This window comes from Eptesicus fuscus, chromosome 8 (genome assembly GCF_027574615.1).
Source record: "Eptesicus fuscus isolate TK198812 chromosome 8, DD_ASM_mEF_20220401, whole genome shotgun sequence".
Lineage (NCBI taxonomy): Eukaryota > Metazoa > Chordata > Mammalia > Chiroptera > Vespertilionidae > Eptesicus > Eptesicus fuscus.
The window spans coordinates 63,608,185-63,626,490 of NC_072480.1; the positions used below are offsets into that span (position 1 = coordinate 63,608,185).

Here is an 18,306-nt window from a genome sequence, read left to right on the forward strand (position 1 = left end):
CCAACAGTGCACGAGGGTTCCCTTTTCTCCACATCCTTACCAGCACTTGTTGTTTGTTGAATATAGTCATTTCACAAGTGTGAGGTGATATGCTACTGTGGTTTTAATGACTTTTAATAAAACTTAATTCCAAAATTCTAGTAGCTTACATGAATAACCATATATGCAAAATAGGGACAGTCCTGTCAAGAGAGCTATAAAGTCATTTCAAACCTCACCCACTCCCGCACCCCATAATTCCCACTGTATATTCAAGCATCAGGAAATGCTGATTCCACAGAAGGGCAGGCCTACAGAGAGCAGAAGTCAGCATTGTAGGTCTGACTTTGAGTAATCAGCCGAACAAAATCTCCTGCTCTGCCAATTCACCGTCAGCAAAACTCCAAAGCAGGCCGCCATGAGGGGCCACCTCACCCTGACAGAAAGGTGACTGAAAATGCTGCTGACTGGTGACAAGTGTTGGTCCCTCTCATACCAGCAAACATACCTTATTTCTGTCGAAATCCGATGGCTGAAGAGTTCCATTCTCAAGACTCTTTGGATCTTTCTCTCGGATCGTGAAGATCCAGTCGCTAGAGTCGCTGCCTCCAGATGCTTGACCATCCGTGTCCGTTTCCCTTAACACAGAAATCCAGGAGGACCCGTGATGAGCTGCTCTGTGGGGCTAAGACCCCACAGGTGGCCTCTCAAACCCCAACTGAGCACTTAGGCTGCCCAGCTTCCCACGCATGCCTTCTCCGTCTCACCCTCACACCCCACACCAATTTCCACTCTTCCCACTCCCCACCCCTTCCAGTCCCTCTTGGGCTTCGTAAGACAAGCCTGCCTCCCAACTCAGAGAAGAGAGACCATCAGTGTGTGATCCCCACAACTTCCCACAATGCCTGCTGCATCCACGCCTTCCCGTCCCCTCTCCTCCTCAAATGAAAGCAGCATCTCTTCCCAAATGGGACAAACTGAATTTCTTCTGACCCACAGGCTCAGCCTTTACGCTGGCATTTCCTAAGATTTGGTGCTGGGCTGCAGGGCCCTTCTCACTCTGCAGACATGCTGGGAGGGACACCATTTGTTCTCATGGCTCCAATGACCACGGTGACTCTAAATCTGTACCATCTGCCAAGACATCTCTCCCAAACTCAAACCTCAATGCCACGCTCAACTGGACACACCCTCTCGGACATCCTATCAGCAACTTGAACACGTCCCACACAAACTCGGTTTCCTCCCCAGATCTTCTCCAGTGTCCCCATCTCAGCGGCACCCGCCACATGCTGAAGTCTGGACCGTCTCCTCCTTTCCCCAAAGCCATGGCCAGACTCCACGTTCATCTTTCTATCCCCAGTGCTACCACTCTAATTTCTCAACGTCTAGAGCTCAACAATTCCTGATCCGTGATTTTCACTCCTGGCTTTATAATGGAATTGCCTGAAGACCTTCAGAAAACACTTGTTCTCATCCCCAGACATTCGGATTCCTTTCCCCTTTATGTCAGAGCCATGAGCCCAGCTTTCCCCGAAATGGCCCTCCACCCAATTCATCCTCAGCTAACGGAATTCCTAGGTGCTTAACTCGACACCGGTTTTTAGTAGCTTCCTGGTACAGCGCTGTTACAGTGCGAAGCCTCTACCAGAACACAACACAGAATCACAAAAACATACATTCGTTATCTTCTTAAAATATGTATTTAAAGCAAGTTTCATCTGCTCAGTGTTTTAAGAGCATGAGGTTTAACAAAAGAAAAAGAAACCAGGTCAAGTTCCGTCTACGCAGTTTTATCACTCAGGCTTTATGCAGGAAAACTCCGTAAAACGAGGAGAACCATCAACCTGGATTGTCTTTAAGAAAAAATAAAAGGAAAGGAACCCAAAGCCCACCCCAAAGAAAAGACTAGAATAAACACAACACTCTCAGGCACAGCGCAGTCAGGGGTGCATGCTCTGGCTCGCACACACTCGAACGACTCGGGCGGGGCAGACTTACGTGTCAGAGTCTTCTGAGCTGGAGTCTTCATGGCTCTGCTCGGCCTTCCACCGCTTGTACCTGTCGATTAGCTCCGTCAGGTAGGATGTTTTCTTCGCATTGCGTATTATAAACTTGTGTTTCAGTAACTCCTTTGCAGTGGGTCTCTGGGAAACAAACCACCAAACAATGAAAACAGAAAAAGCATGAGATGAAGTCCCTGCATTCCACTTGATTCTACCCCAAAGGTTAGACTTTTGCCTCAAAAGGCCAAACAGCCTTGGCTGGTTTGGCTCACTCAGGGATAACAGTGTCGGCCCTTACACCCAAGAGTCATGGGTTCAATTCCCGGTCAAGGGCACATACTTCTCAGTTGTAGGTTCCCTAGCTCCGGTGGGGGCGCCTGCGGGAGGCAACCAATTGATGTCTCTTTCTTTCTCTCTCTCTCTTTCTTTCTCTCTCTCTCTCTCTCTCCCCCACTCCCTCCCTCCCCTCCCTTCCACTCTCTCTATTAATCAATGGAAAAAATATTCTCAGGTGAGGATTCAAAAAAAAAGTCAAACAACCACATTAATACCTAAAGAGCAAGTTCTACTTCAAAGTTTCCCCCCTATTCAAAGAATAAGCCATTCAGTATCCGTGGGTGGGACTCTGTGTACAGTAGCATTTAGTATCTAATGTTAAATTCTCAGAAAAGCACCCAATTTACCTAGAAAATGCTCCAGAGAATTTCACAGAAATCATCCAAAAGAGCTAGAATATGCCTCCTAGGTTCTATAAAACATTTTATTGCAAATGCTGGCAAGAGAGAAAACATGTTTCGTATTACCTTGCTAACTTACTATATTAATATTTGGCTCCATCCCCCAAAATAAGAAACATGTTCATTTGGATCCATCTACAAAGGAGCCAGGAGATTCCTTTTTCTTAGTTGCTCAAAGAGTACCCGAGTTCTCAGTCATCCAGCCCCAACTTAGAATAGCTGGTTTCCCAAGTCTGCCTCTTTCCTTGTGGTCCAGTGAGGACTTCATCCAGGCCCTGGGCTCAGGATGGCCACAGCCAGACAGCGTGCTTTGACCGTGGCCAACTGCTCTGCCCTTGAGGTTGGCAAAACCAATTACAGGGAACATGCTTCCCAAGGCAGCTGAGTGAAGCCCAAATGGAGCAGGCAGGGGGAATATATAAACAACATGAGTCAGACTAAGCTGCCGCTTACTCTGAATTTCTAAAGCTTTACTAACAAGAGCCAGGCATGTTTCTCAAATTTAAGCTTGTGAAAAACGTGGGTCACCTCAGGTATTTCTCACTCCCTGTCCACGGGATTGTGAAACTCCAAGCATCTCAGAAGTGCTTGCATTCTCAGCTTCTCATCCTTCTCTCAGTGCATCTGGTGGAGATATGTACACTAGCAAGCAAGCCAATACTGGAAGTATGGGTTTTTGTTGTTTTTTAAAATATATTTTTATTGATTTCAGAGAGGAGGGGAGAGGGAGAGATAGAATCATCGTTTGACTGCCTCCTGCACACCCCTTCAGGGGATCGAGCCTGCAACCTGGGCATGTGCCCTGTCCAGGAGTCAAACCGTGACATCCTGGTTCATAGGTCGACGCTCAACCACTGAGGCACACCGGCGGGGATGGAAGTACGTTTTTAATGGGAAGATATAGATGTGGGTGGGTGTTAACTTCTGGGTACTGGTGCCTTGTGACTAGGAACTAACAGCATGATGTAAATTTCAGAGCATTGTGACAATCGAGAACAGCAGCCCCACACTACCAATGGTTGGTGTACTTTGCAACCCCTTGAGGATCTCAGAATAGGTTGCACTCGCCATCCAATTCCTTTACCAAAACTGGTATCATATTAGAAAACCACGGTGCTCTTGTAAAACTAATCACCCATTTTTAGATAAGAGTTCATGACCAGAAGGGGGGGTTCCAGCTAACCCTGCTGGAAAGTTCACAGACAAAACAAGGACATATGGTGCTATACACAACACCAGAATATACAGATAACTTTCAAAATAATGTCCTAATTCAGAGAGAAAATTAGGCTGAAGCTATGTAGTCGGTACTGCTACACGGCTCTGCCAGAGTCCATCAAACATAAAGAAGGGGGTTGGGGCAAAGTGGGTGGTTCACTTATATTTTATTTGCCTTTCTTTCCTGACACATGCCAAGTAGAAACTGAAAACATTTACTTTAAAAATTATTTTGCCATTATTTGTCAGGCCAGACTTTGCGATTATTAAAAATAGCTTAATAATTTATAGCCTGACCTAACACTATAAAATGAAAAACTTATTATTACACATATAATATTAAGGAGAATAGTCTCCAAGCTCAATGAGGTATGAGATGCTAAAAAATAAATTTTATCCTTCAAAGATAAAATAACAATAAAAACATATTTCCAATGCAAAGAAATCAATCATACCCATGTAGAAAAAAGAAAGCAAATGAGACTGTGAAGACAGCTGACATTAGTGAGAAAAGAAATTCCAATAAGATGGATTTAGACCAAGTTGGGCCTCTCATGAAGAGATGTGGGCCATTCTGATCTGAAACTCACAAAGCTCGGCTCCTTGTTCAGACAGGCCTCCACAAACTCCTTGAGGGGCTTGCTGTAGTTTCCTTCCAGCGTCGGAGGGTTGTTCTTTGGAATGAGGAATAAAACCTTCATGGGGTGCAGCTCAGAATGAGGTGGTTCCCCTTTTGCAAGCTCTATAGCTGTTATGCCCAGGGACCAGATATCTGCCTGCAACAAAAAAGCATCGTTAGAGAACCACCAGGCAGGAGTAAATTCAAATAAATATACTTCAGGGGGTGGGGGAGAGAGAATACATCTGGATGAACTTTTAAGGTTTTCAAAATATCTTTAACTGAAAATAAGAAAGATAAGCCTATGGTTTAATTTCAAAATAAGCAATGCACAGGAGAAAATAATACACAATACAACTTCTATCTCTGTACTGAAGGCGGCTTTTACGAGTACTCCTCTTCCACTTGCTGTTGGAGGTATAATGCGTTCAATGTCAACTGAGGCCCCGAGGCAGTCAACAGGAGGTAGTCAGAGGAGAGCAGAGAGGGCAGATGGGGGAGTGAGGTGTGTTTGCCAGTCAGGCAGTGCTCAGGACTAACATAATGCTCCGAGTTAACTGCTAGCTCTACCAGCAGAGTCTCATGACCTCAGACAAAGATCTAACCTCTGAGCCTACTTCCCTCATCTGTAAAACAGGAATAATAACAAGTGGCTATGCAAGGTGCCTAACACAGCACTCAGAACTTATGTTCAAACACACAAAGAAGTGGAAAATACTTGTACAATGCACCCCATTTACCTAGCATATGAATTCAATAATCATTAACACCGTAAGTTTTAGCTATTATTCACCATAGTATATAGCAGATAAAAAACATCATAACATTTTCCTTGAATACCTCAGTTTACCAATTTAAGGACTTTTTACTACTATCAACATTTAAAATTAACAGTAACTCCTTATCATATAATAATTTAATATTATGTTATAATTTAACATCATGTAATAATTTTCTCAACTGTTCAAAAGTCTTTTCATGATTTATTTGAATCAGGATCCAAACAAGGCCCGGATGCTACAACTGATTGTTAGGTGGCCTAAGGCTCCTTTAACCTGTAACAGTTCACACCCTCCTCTCCCGTTCACTGACTTGAGGAAGAAATAGGCCCCAATTCTGGATTTGTCTGGTTTCATTTAATGTGTTCTACTCCTGGATTTCCTGTCAAATACCCAGTGGGTTCATTAAGTCTGGAGGCTTGATTAGATTCACTATTGGGAGGAGTTAGGGGGTGCCAAGTGGGGGCATCCACTGTCCAGATGCCTCATCCTCCCCTTGCCCAGCCCACGCTTGTGACCTTGCAGGGGATGGAGGGCCAAGCCCTCCACTGTACTCAGTCTTAGTATGGCTTCTCTGCTCTTGTCACTGCACTGTAAACCCACCATAACTCCAGGCAATTAAGTGAGAACCTATATATCTCTCACAATTACCTTATAGCAAGGAGACAGAAAGCCTGAAGGCCCATTCAGGTCAGGACCCAGACATTTTTCACCTTTAACTACCTGGTAAGGATTCATCAGCCATGTTCCCGCAATCCTAGAGAGTATGAGAAACCCTCACTACCATCTCCCTGGCACATATATACCAGGCCTAGCACATACTTCATATTCTCCTGTTCTCAGGAAAGGCAGGAATAAGCAAGCCTTGCTCTAAATTCATTGTACATTTTACTAAAGGTCTAGATGAACCAGTATCAGGAGCAATATGCCTGTTTTCCTTCTATCTGTAACCTGCACTTTGCTTTATCTTACCTGTGTATTATTTTTAAAATCAGCAAAATGTGACTTATTCCAGAGTCCCTCTCTCCCAGGAGGAGGAAGATGGGTGCCTGTAGTGAGCACCCATAACTGGAGTGGCAGGCGGACCTGCCTCATGTGCAGGTACCAGGAGTGAGGGCAGCGTGCATGAGCAGAGGCAGCGAGGACAGACAGCACGACTCTCCTGCCACAGCAACCCCTCTACTCAACAGGGTCCTTCCTGAAGTCTGCATGGCTCCCATCCGTTGCTACTCCACCCTCTCCCCCTGGATTTCACCAGAGCTGCTGCTGTTGGCAAAGCCTGCTACTCAGCCTGCCTCCCACCGAGTGTGGATGCAGGACCTTTGTCCAGACGATGTACCTCCAGACCCCTCCGCACCCGGTACCACTTAAACCCACTCCGTAGCTAGAAGGCCCCGGCCGGTGGCGTCTCTGCTGGCAGTCTGTCACAGATGTGTGGGCACTCATTTCCCTGTGGTCCGAGGGCTTGCTATTGGGCACCACGCCAGACAATACCCAAACAGGCAGCAAGACTTTGAGGACCTGGCACCCCTCCCACCTGCCAGGGTGGACCAACCGACGTTAACCAAGGAAACAGCATCCCAGCCCCACCTGTTAAGCAGCCGAGTCTCCAGAGGAGAGCAGGGCATCACTCACCTGCTCCCCCGGGAGTCGCCAGCACAGCCTTGTCAAGACAAAACACATGCCAACCTCCAAGGCAGCCAGCCTAGCCAGGAACTGGAGTGTCACCCCAGCCTCTCGGGACCCTTCTCCATATCCTCCTCCATCACCAAGTGCCGGGGGTGTGGCTCCTGACATCTTGGCGCCCTGGGTCGCCCCGCCAGCCCTCCTGCCTGGCTTAGTTCAGAGCTCCCTCTCCTGGGACTTCTGTAGGGGGCTCCTCAAGTGTCTTCCTGACAGCAGGCTCCCTCTGCAGACATCGAACACACTCCTGACTGACTTGGAAACCTTGACTGGCACTCGAACAAACAGCAAGCGATTTGGCATCATGTTTCAAAAGCCATAAAAATATCCAAACTTGTTAAAACCAATTAATTCCACTTCTAGGAATCTATCCTAAATAAGTACATTTTAGGTTTAGAAAATAGCATATGCTGCCAAAAATATTCAATGGCAGCTTTACTTACACTAAGCCTTAAGAATGACTAAGCTGATGTGGCACATTAACTTATTGAAGTACCACGCACTCAACAATGATGACGCCAATTGGGAATCATACATGCAACTGAGTTTATCTTATGACTGTACCTAGGAAATATGGCATCAGATGTACAACATGTGTCTATGTTTTAAAATATGTTATATGGGGGAAGGACAGACATTTCCAAAGCAATTAAATTCAAGTATAAGAAGAGACTCGTTATCCAAAGAAACTAGAAACACCAATCAGAAAGGATATATGCACCCCTATGTTCATAGCAGCACAATTTACAATAGCTAAGATTTGGGAACAGCCTAAGTGCCCATCAGCAGATGAGTGGATCAGAAAACTGTGGTACATCTACACAATGGAATACTATGCTGCGGTAAAAAGGAAGGAACTCCTACCATTTGCAACAGCATGGATGGACCTAGAGAGCATTATGCTAAGCGAAATAAGCCAGTTGGAGAAAGATAAATATCACATGATCTCACTCATTTGTGGAATATAATAAACAACTTAAAGTGATGAACAAAAACAGATCCAGAGACAGAGAAGCATCACTGAGACCATCAAACCTCAGAGGGAAGGGGGTGGGGAAAAGAGATCAACCAAAGGACTTGTATGCATGCATATAGGCCTAACCAATGGACACAGACACCAGGGGGGTGAGGGCGTGAGTGAGGAGGTAGCAGGGGGGGAGAAGGGCCAATGGGGGGATAAGAACACATATGTAGTGACTTAATCAATAAAGAAAATAAATTTAAAAAAGAAAACAAACAGGATTTTCAATGTGAGTTCAAGTCAAAAGCTATGAGGGGCTAGTGCTTTGCACTGTAGACATTTGTAAACAGATGTTTTCCTACGTGAACGGTTCTAGGTGGCACAATCCTAGGTGACAACACAGAGTAACTGTTGCTGATGACCAAGGATTCTTTCTCAATGGGGCTGCAGGTTGAGTGGGTACCAATATCCAACATTCTAAATCCCTGCAATACCAATCATTGCAATCTTTAAGTAGAAGTAAGCTGGCTACAAATCTAAAGACAATGCAATTTAAGTAGCATAAAAAATAGTGCATAGAAAATATTCTAGAAGGAACCACAGTCAACTCTATAATCAAGAGGAAGAGGGGGGAAACCCTGGAAAACCCAAATCACAGTTATGAACCAGTCAACAAATAGATCCAAATGGATTTAATATAAATGATTTACTTCATTAGATACAATATTAAGGTACACTTTTATAAGCAGCATCTAGAGGTGTAAAGATCACTTGCGCTACACAGCAATTACATGATTGATCCAAAAAGGCGCCATCGTGACTACGTGCTAAAATAAAGCCTGCTGTTAGATGCTGTTCCCACTCCCATCCTTCCCCCACCTCCAGGGCTCCTTACAGCAGGGTCTGTGGGCAAATCCTGATCCTGCACCGGGCCGGGGAGGCCGGTGGCTCAGCATCAGGTCGGGGAGGGCCAGTCCTGCACTGCGGTGGACGGGCCAGCTGCAGACTCCAGCAACCACCGTGTTTTCCCTCATCTTTAACAATTTTACTTTTCCCTTCAATGCATCACCCATTTCCACGTTTCACCATGGTCAGACTGCCAACGGTTATGTCAGAGATGACTGGATACCAAAATGAGGTAGCTTGTGCTTGGGCGGTAGGGCTACAGATGGTTCTCTTTTCATCTCCTTTTCCCCCTGTATTTTCCAGATTAAAGAGTATGTACTGCTTTTGAGACCACAATGGGAAGAGTTACTTACAGGAGAATACTGACACTGGCCTCTCAGTGTCTACAGGATGTCGTTCCACTTAACAGGCAAGTCACATTCTCTGGCCTCATCCCCTAGCACATTCTTCACCACAACGTACAATCCAAACATAAATGTCCTGCCCTTTCCCACGTGGACTTGGGCCAAATACCCTTCCCTTATCTTTGAGGGGCTGAAAAGCCCTATGTCTGACTCCTTGCTCAGCTCATTCTGATGTCCCCCACTCAGCCCCCCTGCACTCCTGCTTACCTGTTAGGGCACCTGACACCCGGTACTGCCATTACTCACTGAAGATGTAAATTATTTAGCACAGCACTGGGTACAACTACAGTGAAGATCGAATGAATGAGTACAGAGAAAAGGACATGAAACAGGCAAAGTTTTTACCCAAGTCCAATCCATTTCCTGACATACCGTCGTAATAACCTTACAAAGGAAAGGGGGGGGGGTGTGTGAAAGTTCCGCAGCCCCAGACCCTGCTCTAACAAGGAAAGCAAAGGCTTCCTTGGCAGAGAGCAGAGTTTTCTGCCTTAGCACCATCTTCAAAGTCTCAGGACTTCTTAAACAAACTAAGCTGCCCTAAATCCCCTTAATAATAACAGTAACAGTTATGATGGAGGTTCTTCAGACATACGGGCTACCATGACTTAGTAACACTGAGCTCAAGTTACGAACTGAGATCGACAGTAAGATGCCCCGCATGTGCAATCTCAGACAGAACATCTAAGCAGCCCAGACAAATGACAAAGGGTCAAAGACACTGGTTTAAGAACTGGTTGTGTTAAATAAGCTTGTATATATATATACGTAAAACTAAGACTTAGTCCCCTTTTTGTTAGGTGAGATGATGATGCTAGTGAGGCAGATAAATCCTTCTTCTTCCCAACCTGACCCTCCTTTGCGAATCAGTATGTGTGTGCCCAGATGGAACGGCCTGCATCTCTTCATGTGTTGCCTGACTTTGTCTAGATCCATCTTACTGGAATTTCAATAGGAGTTCAAGTCAAAAGCTATGAAAGCTAGTGCTTTGCACTGCAGACATTTGTGAACAGATGTTTTCCTATATAGACGGTTCGACAATACAGAATAACTGTTACTGATGACCAAGGACTCCTTCTCAATGGGGGCTGCAGTTGAGTGGTGTGCTCCCATGATGACGTAACAGAACCTGCTAGCCTGCACCTGTTAAGCTCTTTACCTGTAACACCGAGACCAGTAGGAAAACACCCACAAGGAAGAATGGAAGGGAGAACTGGAAAGAAGCTGAGTTAAATTTGTGTTATCAGGAGAGCAGGGTGCCCCTCTAAGAACATAAACTGCCATCAGGCAAGCCTCGCAGAGGGTGGCAGTCACTGGAAGGATATTTCACAAAGCAACTCGGAAAAGGGCCCTTTGTCAGGCACTGTTCTTAAGAAGCGCTGCTAGCCCAGAGTCACAACTAATGAGGGTGTGTGTGACGTCATCCCTAAGGGCCCAGCCTCTGGAACCCCACTTCTGATAAGCCCCAAGACTCAGGCATAGACATCAGCCTTATCTGCAATTTCCACACCTCCTGGGTCAACAAACCTGGGAAGCAAATTTCACATAAGCATATTTTCACACATGGTTCCCAGTAAAGAGCCAATAGAAAATTTTTTTAAAATACAAAAATGTTTTAAAAAAAAAAAATAGCCACTGGGTATGATCCAAGCAAATGAAAGATTTAGCTTTTAACATAAGCCAGAAGGAAAGGTAACTAAAGGTCAGTGACAGTTTCTTGAGGTCCCAAACCAAGTGTGCATTCCCTGTGAGTTTGCACCTTTTAATCTACCTAAAAAGAATGCTGCAACTTCTACTGATCAGGTAAGAGCATTTGATCTTGGTAAGAACACCAGGAACAAAGTGGCAAAGCTCCACAGTGAAATCTCTTGATGCTCAGAGGCTGCCTTTGGCAACACCCAGAGACCCTGCACTAGGGAGAAAGACGGGCGGGAGATGTCTCAGGCAGCCTCCTTCTTTCTCCCTCACCCTTTTCCTTTCGCCCTCTCCCTCTTTCTTACTCCCTCTCCCTCTCTCTAAAATCAATAAGCATGTCCTCAGGTGAGCATTAAAAAAGAGAGGTTGGAAAAGGGAATTATAATTCTGCCCCATGTTGGTTAAGAGCCTGTGAGAGTAACAATCTAACTGGGTACTAAAAATAATGACCGGAAGGTTCTGTAGCAACCTCTAAAAGCATTATTCCATTTTTGTGGGCTGTTTCTCTTGTGGGATCCTCTTTCTGTCCATGTCCCTTAAATATCGTTCAGATTTCTGTCCACAGCCCTCTTCCTTCACCCCCTCCACTCAGGCCTCGACTATCACCCATACACAAACAGCCCCCGAGCCCTCTCTGTGGACCCACATCCCACATCGCTCTACTGGCTGCCTTTACCTTGGCCACCACCTTGATCCTCCGTCCCTCCACACCCACCTTCAAACACCCTCTTCTCGATGCTCCCCAGCACCACCACCAAGCAGACATTACGCTGAAAACCTCACTGACTGTGGACTGGATAAATAAAGGGTATTGCATGATACAGCAGGAGACAGTGAAGAACCCTGTTTTTAACCAAGGTCCAACGACCTTTATGACCTACTTCAAGGTGCCAGTCTTCACTCTCACTGGAAGAGCTATAAGGTAAAAATGTAAGAGGGGGAACTCTCCAGATCCAGCGATGGTGAAGCATCGGCTGTTACCTTTGAGTCGTAGGCCGACTGTTTGATGACTTCAGGTGCCATCCAGAAGGGGGTGCCCACGAAGGTATTTCTTTTTATCTGGGTATCCGTCAGCTGGCCCGCCACCCCAAAATCAGCCAGCTTCACCTCTCCATGTTCAGAGAGCAGAACATTGGCAGCTGCAAAATAAAACCAAGATGCCTCTTGATATTATTTGCTGTATTGTTCCGTCCATTATCATTTTGGGAATGTTTCCGTCCTCTCCTCAGCGAGATCATGTGCTCAACAAGAACAGGCAACAAGGCTATGCTTCTGAGCAGACACCCCTCACACCCACCCCGGCATGCTGCAGGGACTCTGGACAGCCCCCCGGAGAAGAAAAGCACAGCTTTACTCTGCAGCACGGTCCTCTCCACCTGAGGTTTTCAACGGAATAAAAACAAGATGCTTTCTTACCTTTAATGTCTCGATGAATTTTCTTCTCCGAATGCAAATAATCAAGTCCTTTCAGTATTTCTCTTAATATAGTAGCAATCTGAGTTTCATCTAAAGGCCCAGGTTCTAACTAACAAAAAAAAAGTGTTCAAGTTACTTATATGATTCTAAGACATTTGAAATTATAAAACAGTCAATACCCATGTTAAATGGACAATAATGAAAATCTACTCCAAAACAGGCATTTTGTCCAGACAATTAAAACCTACTTAAAGGGCCCCAAACAACAATAAACAGAGAAAATGACTTTGCTGAGTGGAGCAAAGCTGGCTAAAAATTAAAGTAGGGTAGGGCCAGTGAGAAAGTCTGTGGCCAACCCCACTGTGTTGGGCCATAAGGGGTTTTAGTCCAGAAAGCAAAAGCCCCAAGACTCCCAGTACCTGCTGGGGAGGGTACGAAGCAGCGTGGCTCTGTCCATGTGTAATGGTAATCAAAACACAGTGGTCCAAAGAGAAGGCCCAGGAGCCCACTGCTTTCTGAGAATACCTCTGCACCAGAATTTTTTAAACCTAAAATTTAAAGCTTGGGGGAAGACAGCTAAAAGAACTCAATTTCGAATGACTGGGATTTTTTGTTGTATTTTCTTTAGTTATATAAATATATATGTTATATAACAAAAACAACTTATTATATTATCCCAAATGAGGTAATAATTACCTCTGAAAACTTTTATTCTGAGAAACTCAAAGAAATTTATAGTGACTCTTTGATATTGATAAATGTATAAAGTGTTAGGAAGAAATGTCAACTACATACATGCCCTTTTCAAAAGGGGAAAAAAATGGGTTCTAAAGCTCAGTTCAAATTGGGTAGATCCACCATCACTCACAGAGTGGGAATTCAACCACAACTAAATAATTACATAAATTACTTCAGCAAAACCACCGAACACCCCCAAAAGAACTGGTCATGGGCCTGTCAGATGGGGGGGTGGTGGGGGGTGCCACAGAATTCTAATAGCCTATCAATTTTTCATCTGAACAATGGTCCTCGGAATTACGTCTTCAGACTTGACAGTGAATGCATCATAACCCAAACCCACACATCTTAGCCCATACAACCCTGTGACATCACCAAGCACGCTTTAAAAAGACAGATGCTTGAAAGCCCAGGGAAGAAAAACTGAGACCCGCCTCGTGAGGTCGAGTTCTGCCTGACAGCACCCTTTCTCAGACAGGCAGTCCTTGGTGTGTGTCAGGGCCGGGGCTGGGAAGGTGGCGGCGGGCGGGGAAGCCGAGACCCCTTTCTGCTTCGCGACAGCTGCACTCGTGCCTGGAACCACCTTCCGGCTCATCTAGCGAGCTGTGCCGCCTCTGCTCACTGGCCCAACCTGTCTACACAAAAACCCACCAAGTCTGGGTGAAGGAGGGGAGGTTCTCATCCTGACTGTTGGCTCCCTAAGATCCCGGCTGTCGGGCAGCAGGGCACACCTGTGATGGAGCAGCTCCTCGGCGCCTCACCTCAGCACTCAGGTGTGAGACAACGTGCTGCTCACTGTCATTTTACTCGGTGTTATGTGCTCAGAGCAAGTCCCATTGCCTGGGCTAACTAGCCTGCAAGGAAGTATCCCAAATGCTAATCGAGATACTATCCAAGTTACCTCCAACTGAGGCAACAGGTCACACACTTTGTTCCACAGAACCTAACTGTTCCCAGTTATCGGACCCCAAGAGTCTTATTTTCAAGAAACACACATTGAGACTACTGTTCCAAAGACACAATCTGGAAACCCTGCCTGTCTGCCTTCTCCACGTCTACTTTTGAGTGTTCATAGAAAATATAAGTTTTAGCACTCAAAATGAGGAAAAGCCACTTTTCTCATAACCTAGGGGAAAGAGAAGGGCAGAGATGCTGGCATATTTGCTCTTATTCACACCACCAGAACACAGTTGTTCAAAGTCATATCACAGAGTGCAAGTCCATGCCCTTCTCCACTCCACACAGACCATTAGCAACATGGGGCTAGGCTTGGGCTTAACGTCCACCTCCCTTCTATTATTACCCAGTCTCTGGAAAGAAACAGCAGAGCAGCCTGGTGTCATCGGCTAGGAGAGATAAGAAGAGTTCAGTAAAACTAACAGAAAAATCTCTTCCTGGATCACTGAGAACTGGCCCTTTTAATCTGGCCTACATACCAACCCCAATGACTTATTCTTTATTTGGGGGGTACAGTGGATGTCCTTGGTGTCAAAACTCACTATAAGCGGTATTCAGTTGCTTTCTACATGACAGAAATCCTCACTAGTGGTAAGACCAGGTTGAGCTAAGTTCTCAGAGTCATATATTAGCATTCTCCACCATTACCATTTCTAGGCATTATATACATGGCAGTCTCTATCATGAAGAGAACTGTGAAATTTTCAAATAATTGTTATAAAAGAAAGACTACCGGCTGCATCTCACCTCTGGGTGACTCTAATTCCCTCTCCCCAAGTCTGTTCTCTCAGCCTTCCTCTGCAGCAGACACCATTAGTTAGGAACATGGCCACTCAACAAGAGGCCACACCTGCCCACCTCCACAGCAGCACGTACGGCCACGTGAGTAAGTTCTCCCCAGTGGAACATGAGAAGTGACACATGCCCCTTTCCTGGCCTTGGTCTTGGAACACTGGCAGCCAGAAAGCACGACTGAAGACCAGGGAATGCCATGGGATACAGATGGTAGGACCACCCACTAGTGCAGGACCCTGGTGACCACGTGGACTAGAGCCCACTGACCCCATCACGTGGGAGAAAAATAAATTTCTATCTTGTGAGAGACACTGGGGCCCTACAACAGCAGCTCGGTCTAAACCTTAATGAATACACCATCTTATTTTTTAAAAATATTTTGCGAATACATGTTCAAGTTTGCCAAACATCTCTACATGGTATCAGATTTTTATGTAACAGTATCCTGGTTTTTAAAATCTGTTATAAACATAAGACCCTCTCAAAATAATACTAATAGTTTTCAATATGTAAAAGATAATTCTTGTAAAGTGTGTCTTCTGCTCAGAGAGTTGGGGGCAGAGATTAGAAGTAGAGAAAGATACAACGAGGTCAGAGGGAGGGGAAGGACAGCATGGGATCGGGGAAGGCCACAGACTTTGCAACTGGTCACAAGGAGGTCCAAAGTCCAGCTCTGTTTGTGAGCTGGGACACCTAACCTGAGTGTCCCGTTTCCTCATCAATGAAAACGAGATGATTAGGGACATCCAAAAAGGATGCCTGGTTCTTGTCAACAGGGCCGTTGAGTGCAAAGTCGATGGCAATTTGCTGGGGCTCTCATACTCCACAAGACTTTTTTTCAAATGGAGAGTTCTACAGTTCTTCCAACTGTAATGTCTAAAATTTCAGACTTCAAGTCAAAGCTCCAAAGAAAGTTACCACTAAATAAGTAAATAACTGTGGCATTAATAATGAATAAATTATAGCATTTAGAGACTAGAATTGCTGCCCTGAAAAACTTGAGGTCAGACAAGAGTCCCCACGAACAACTTTATATATGCCACAAATGAAATTCACTTAATAGGAAATCTAATTAAACAAAATGAGATAATTTTCTACAGTCCTGAAGTATTTTCCAAAATAATAAAAAAATGAAATTCTTTGTGTGTGTATATTTATGGAAAAGCAGTGAAGCAAGTCATAAAATTTATCCAGCTGTTCTGTCACTGTTCCCATTTTAATGTAAAGGTTCATACCATATTAAATATTTTCCTTGAAATTTCCTTTGAACATCATTTTGACCAACTGCTTTTATGGTTTATAACATTAGAGTTTTACCTTCCCCCAAAAAACTACGAATTGCAACTATTATTGTGAGAAAGCAAGCTCCTTTTAATCGGAGGGCACTTCTTTCCTTAGCGAATAAAACCTATGTAGACTATAACCACTAAAAAACAGGGCTTCCTTCAGCTCTCACACTGAGCAGTGAATAATGCAGACCATCACTTGACAACTTTCCATCAGGCAGGACCCACCCTCTAATACCAAAATGACAGGTTAGGCCTGTCCCAGAAATCACCACTCACCCAAAGGCCAGCTTTGTAGGACAGGTAGGAAAGAGGGCTGATGACATTAATTTCGCTGCATAGCCACAGGGGCGGCAAGATGTCAAGTGCTAAACTACCGTGTGCAGTCTTTTAAGAATTGATTTTGCATATGCTGTGCTTCAAGGAATACTTAAACAATGCCTATGATTCACTGGTTGTTTCTGAGCATCTTGCCAGAGGCCAACATGTAAACCGTGTTTTACCATGAGAAGCAAGTCCCAGACTGTGGCTTTAAGGTCATCCTATACCTAGCTCCCACTATCTCATGTGGGAGACAGTGGCGCACACTAATGGCGCAGTAGGTCCAGACCAGGCAGCCCCGCTGCATACCCTGCCCACTGCTCTGGTATGAGCAGTGTGCTGCAGGCCTCACACTCTGCCTGGGTCTTACTCTGAAAACGGTTTAATTTGTTAAAATCCTAATTCTAATTAATTATAAATTAAAATATTGCCCACATATTTTGGAAGCTAAGTTACTCTCTGAAATTTAAAACAATGATGGGGTATTAGCTCTACAAACGTTAAAACCAGTTTTGGAAAACTAGCAAACTGATCTTCAGTAAGATAGTGACAGGCAAAATCCTTCTTGGCTTTTATGAATGAGTTCATGGGTTTCCCAAGAAACAACAATACTGGTTTCAAAAGTAGACCTGTAATTGTCAATAATATATCAGAAGCAGAAATACATATTATAAGAAAGAGTTTGGTCCATTTTTCATAGAACTTAAAGAGAGAAACGGAAATGTACAAACAGAATTACTTTCAAAACCAAGAAGAGCCTTAATGCACAGGCTTCCGACATACTTACTAGATCTAGTGCGGAGCCTCCACCAAGATATTCCATTATTATCCACAACTTAGTATCCTACAAAAACAAAAAAGAGAGAAATTACTTTTAAAATGAGCAAAACCGGAAAAAAAAAATCTACAGGTATTTTTTTTGTTATTTTGAAACCATAAAATTTTATAAATACACTAGAGGCCCAGTGCACGGATTTGTACACGAGTGGGGTCCCTCAGCCTGGCCTGCGGGGATCAGTGGCCCTCCACGCTGCTGCAGCCTGGCCTTACCCGCCAGCTTATCGGGCTCCAGCCCACTGTCCGCGTTGATCCCGCACAGCACGAAGTAGTGCACGAAGCAGCAGGCGGCCAGGGAGGAGCCCGCAGCTGGGCTGGGCACAGCGCCGCTCCCGCTCATCCCAGCCCCGCTGCACCTGCCACCACCGCTGCTTGGGCGCGCAGGGGGATTGTCCACAGGAGAGGCTCGGACCGTCTCAGCTGCACTTGCCAGCCGTCAGCCTGGCTTCTGGCACCCATCTGTCAGCTCAGCAATGCTCCCACTGTGGGAGCACACTGACCATCAGGGGGAAGCTCCTGCGTTGTCTGCTCCCTGGTGGTCAGTGCATGTCATAGCCACCCGCCAATTGTCTGGTTGTCTGGTCATTTAGGCTTTTATATATATAGAAGATATATGCCATCAAGGAAAATGTGCCCAGCAAGCTGTGGGCAAGAGGCCTCCTGTGTCAGAGGGGCTGCCATGTCTGGCCAGGCCCTGTACCAGACTCTTCCAGACAAGGTGACCAGACCTTCTGGACCAGCCATCTCTGAAGATGGGACAAGATGGGACCACAGGGGGCTCCACTCGTAAACAACCTCAGGCCATGACCCACAAGCACAGTAGGGTTTGAGATCCAGTCCCCAAAGCCAGTTCAGTCCAGCAGCAGCCACACAGTCTCCCCCCCGGGTGTCAGCCAGGTGCCCAGAGCACACAATCCTGGGAGCAGGCCACTTCCTTTTCTGTGGCCTGCAGCTGTGATGCAGGGACTGACC

At 45.4% G+C, this 18,306-nt stretch overlaps 1 protein-coding gene across 2 annotated transcripts in view; it reads right to left on the reverse strand.

The window, feature by feature from the left end:
- The window catches only part of STK24 (serine/threonine kinase 24), a 104,164-nt gene that overhangs the window by 9,220 nt on the left and 76,638 nt on the right, over nt 1-18,306 (reverse strand). For both annotated transcript variants that reach the window (XM_054719895.1, XM_054719896.1), the window contains 6 exons: nt 17,285-17,341; nt 12,401-12,509; nt 11,966-12,123; nt 4,531-4,716; nt 1,981-2,126; nt 488-617 (listed from right to left, as the gene is read on the reverse strand). In XM_054719895.1, coding sequence (XP_054575870.1) covers nt 488-617; nt 1,981-2,126; nt 4,531-4,716; nt 11,966-12,123; nt 12,401-12,509; nt 17,285-17,341 — 786 coding nt within the window. The remainder of the gene's footprint in view (nt 1-487; nt 618-1,980; nt 2,127-4,530; nt 4,717-11,965; nt 12,124-12,400; nt 12,510-17,284; nt 17,342-18,306) is intronic.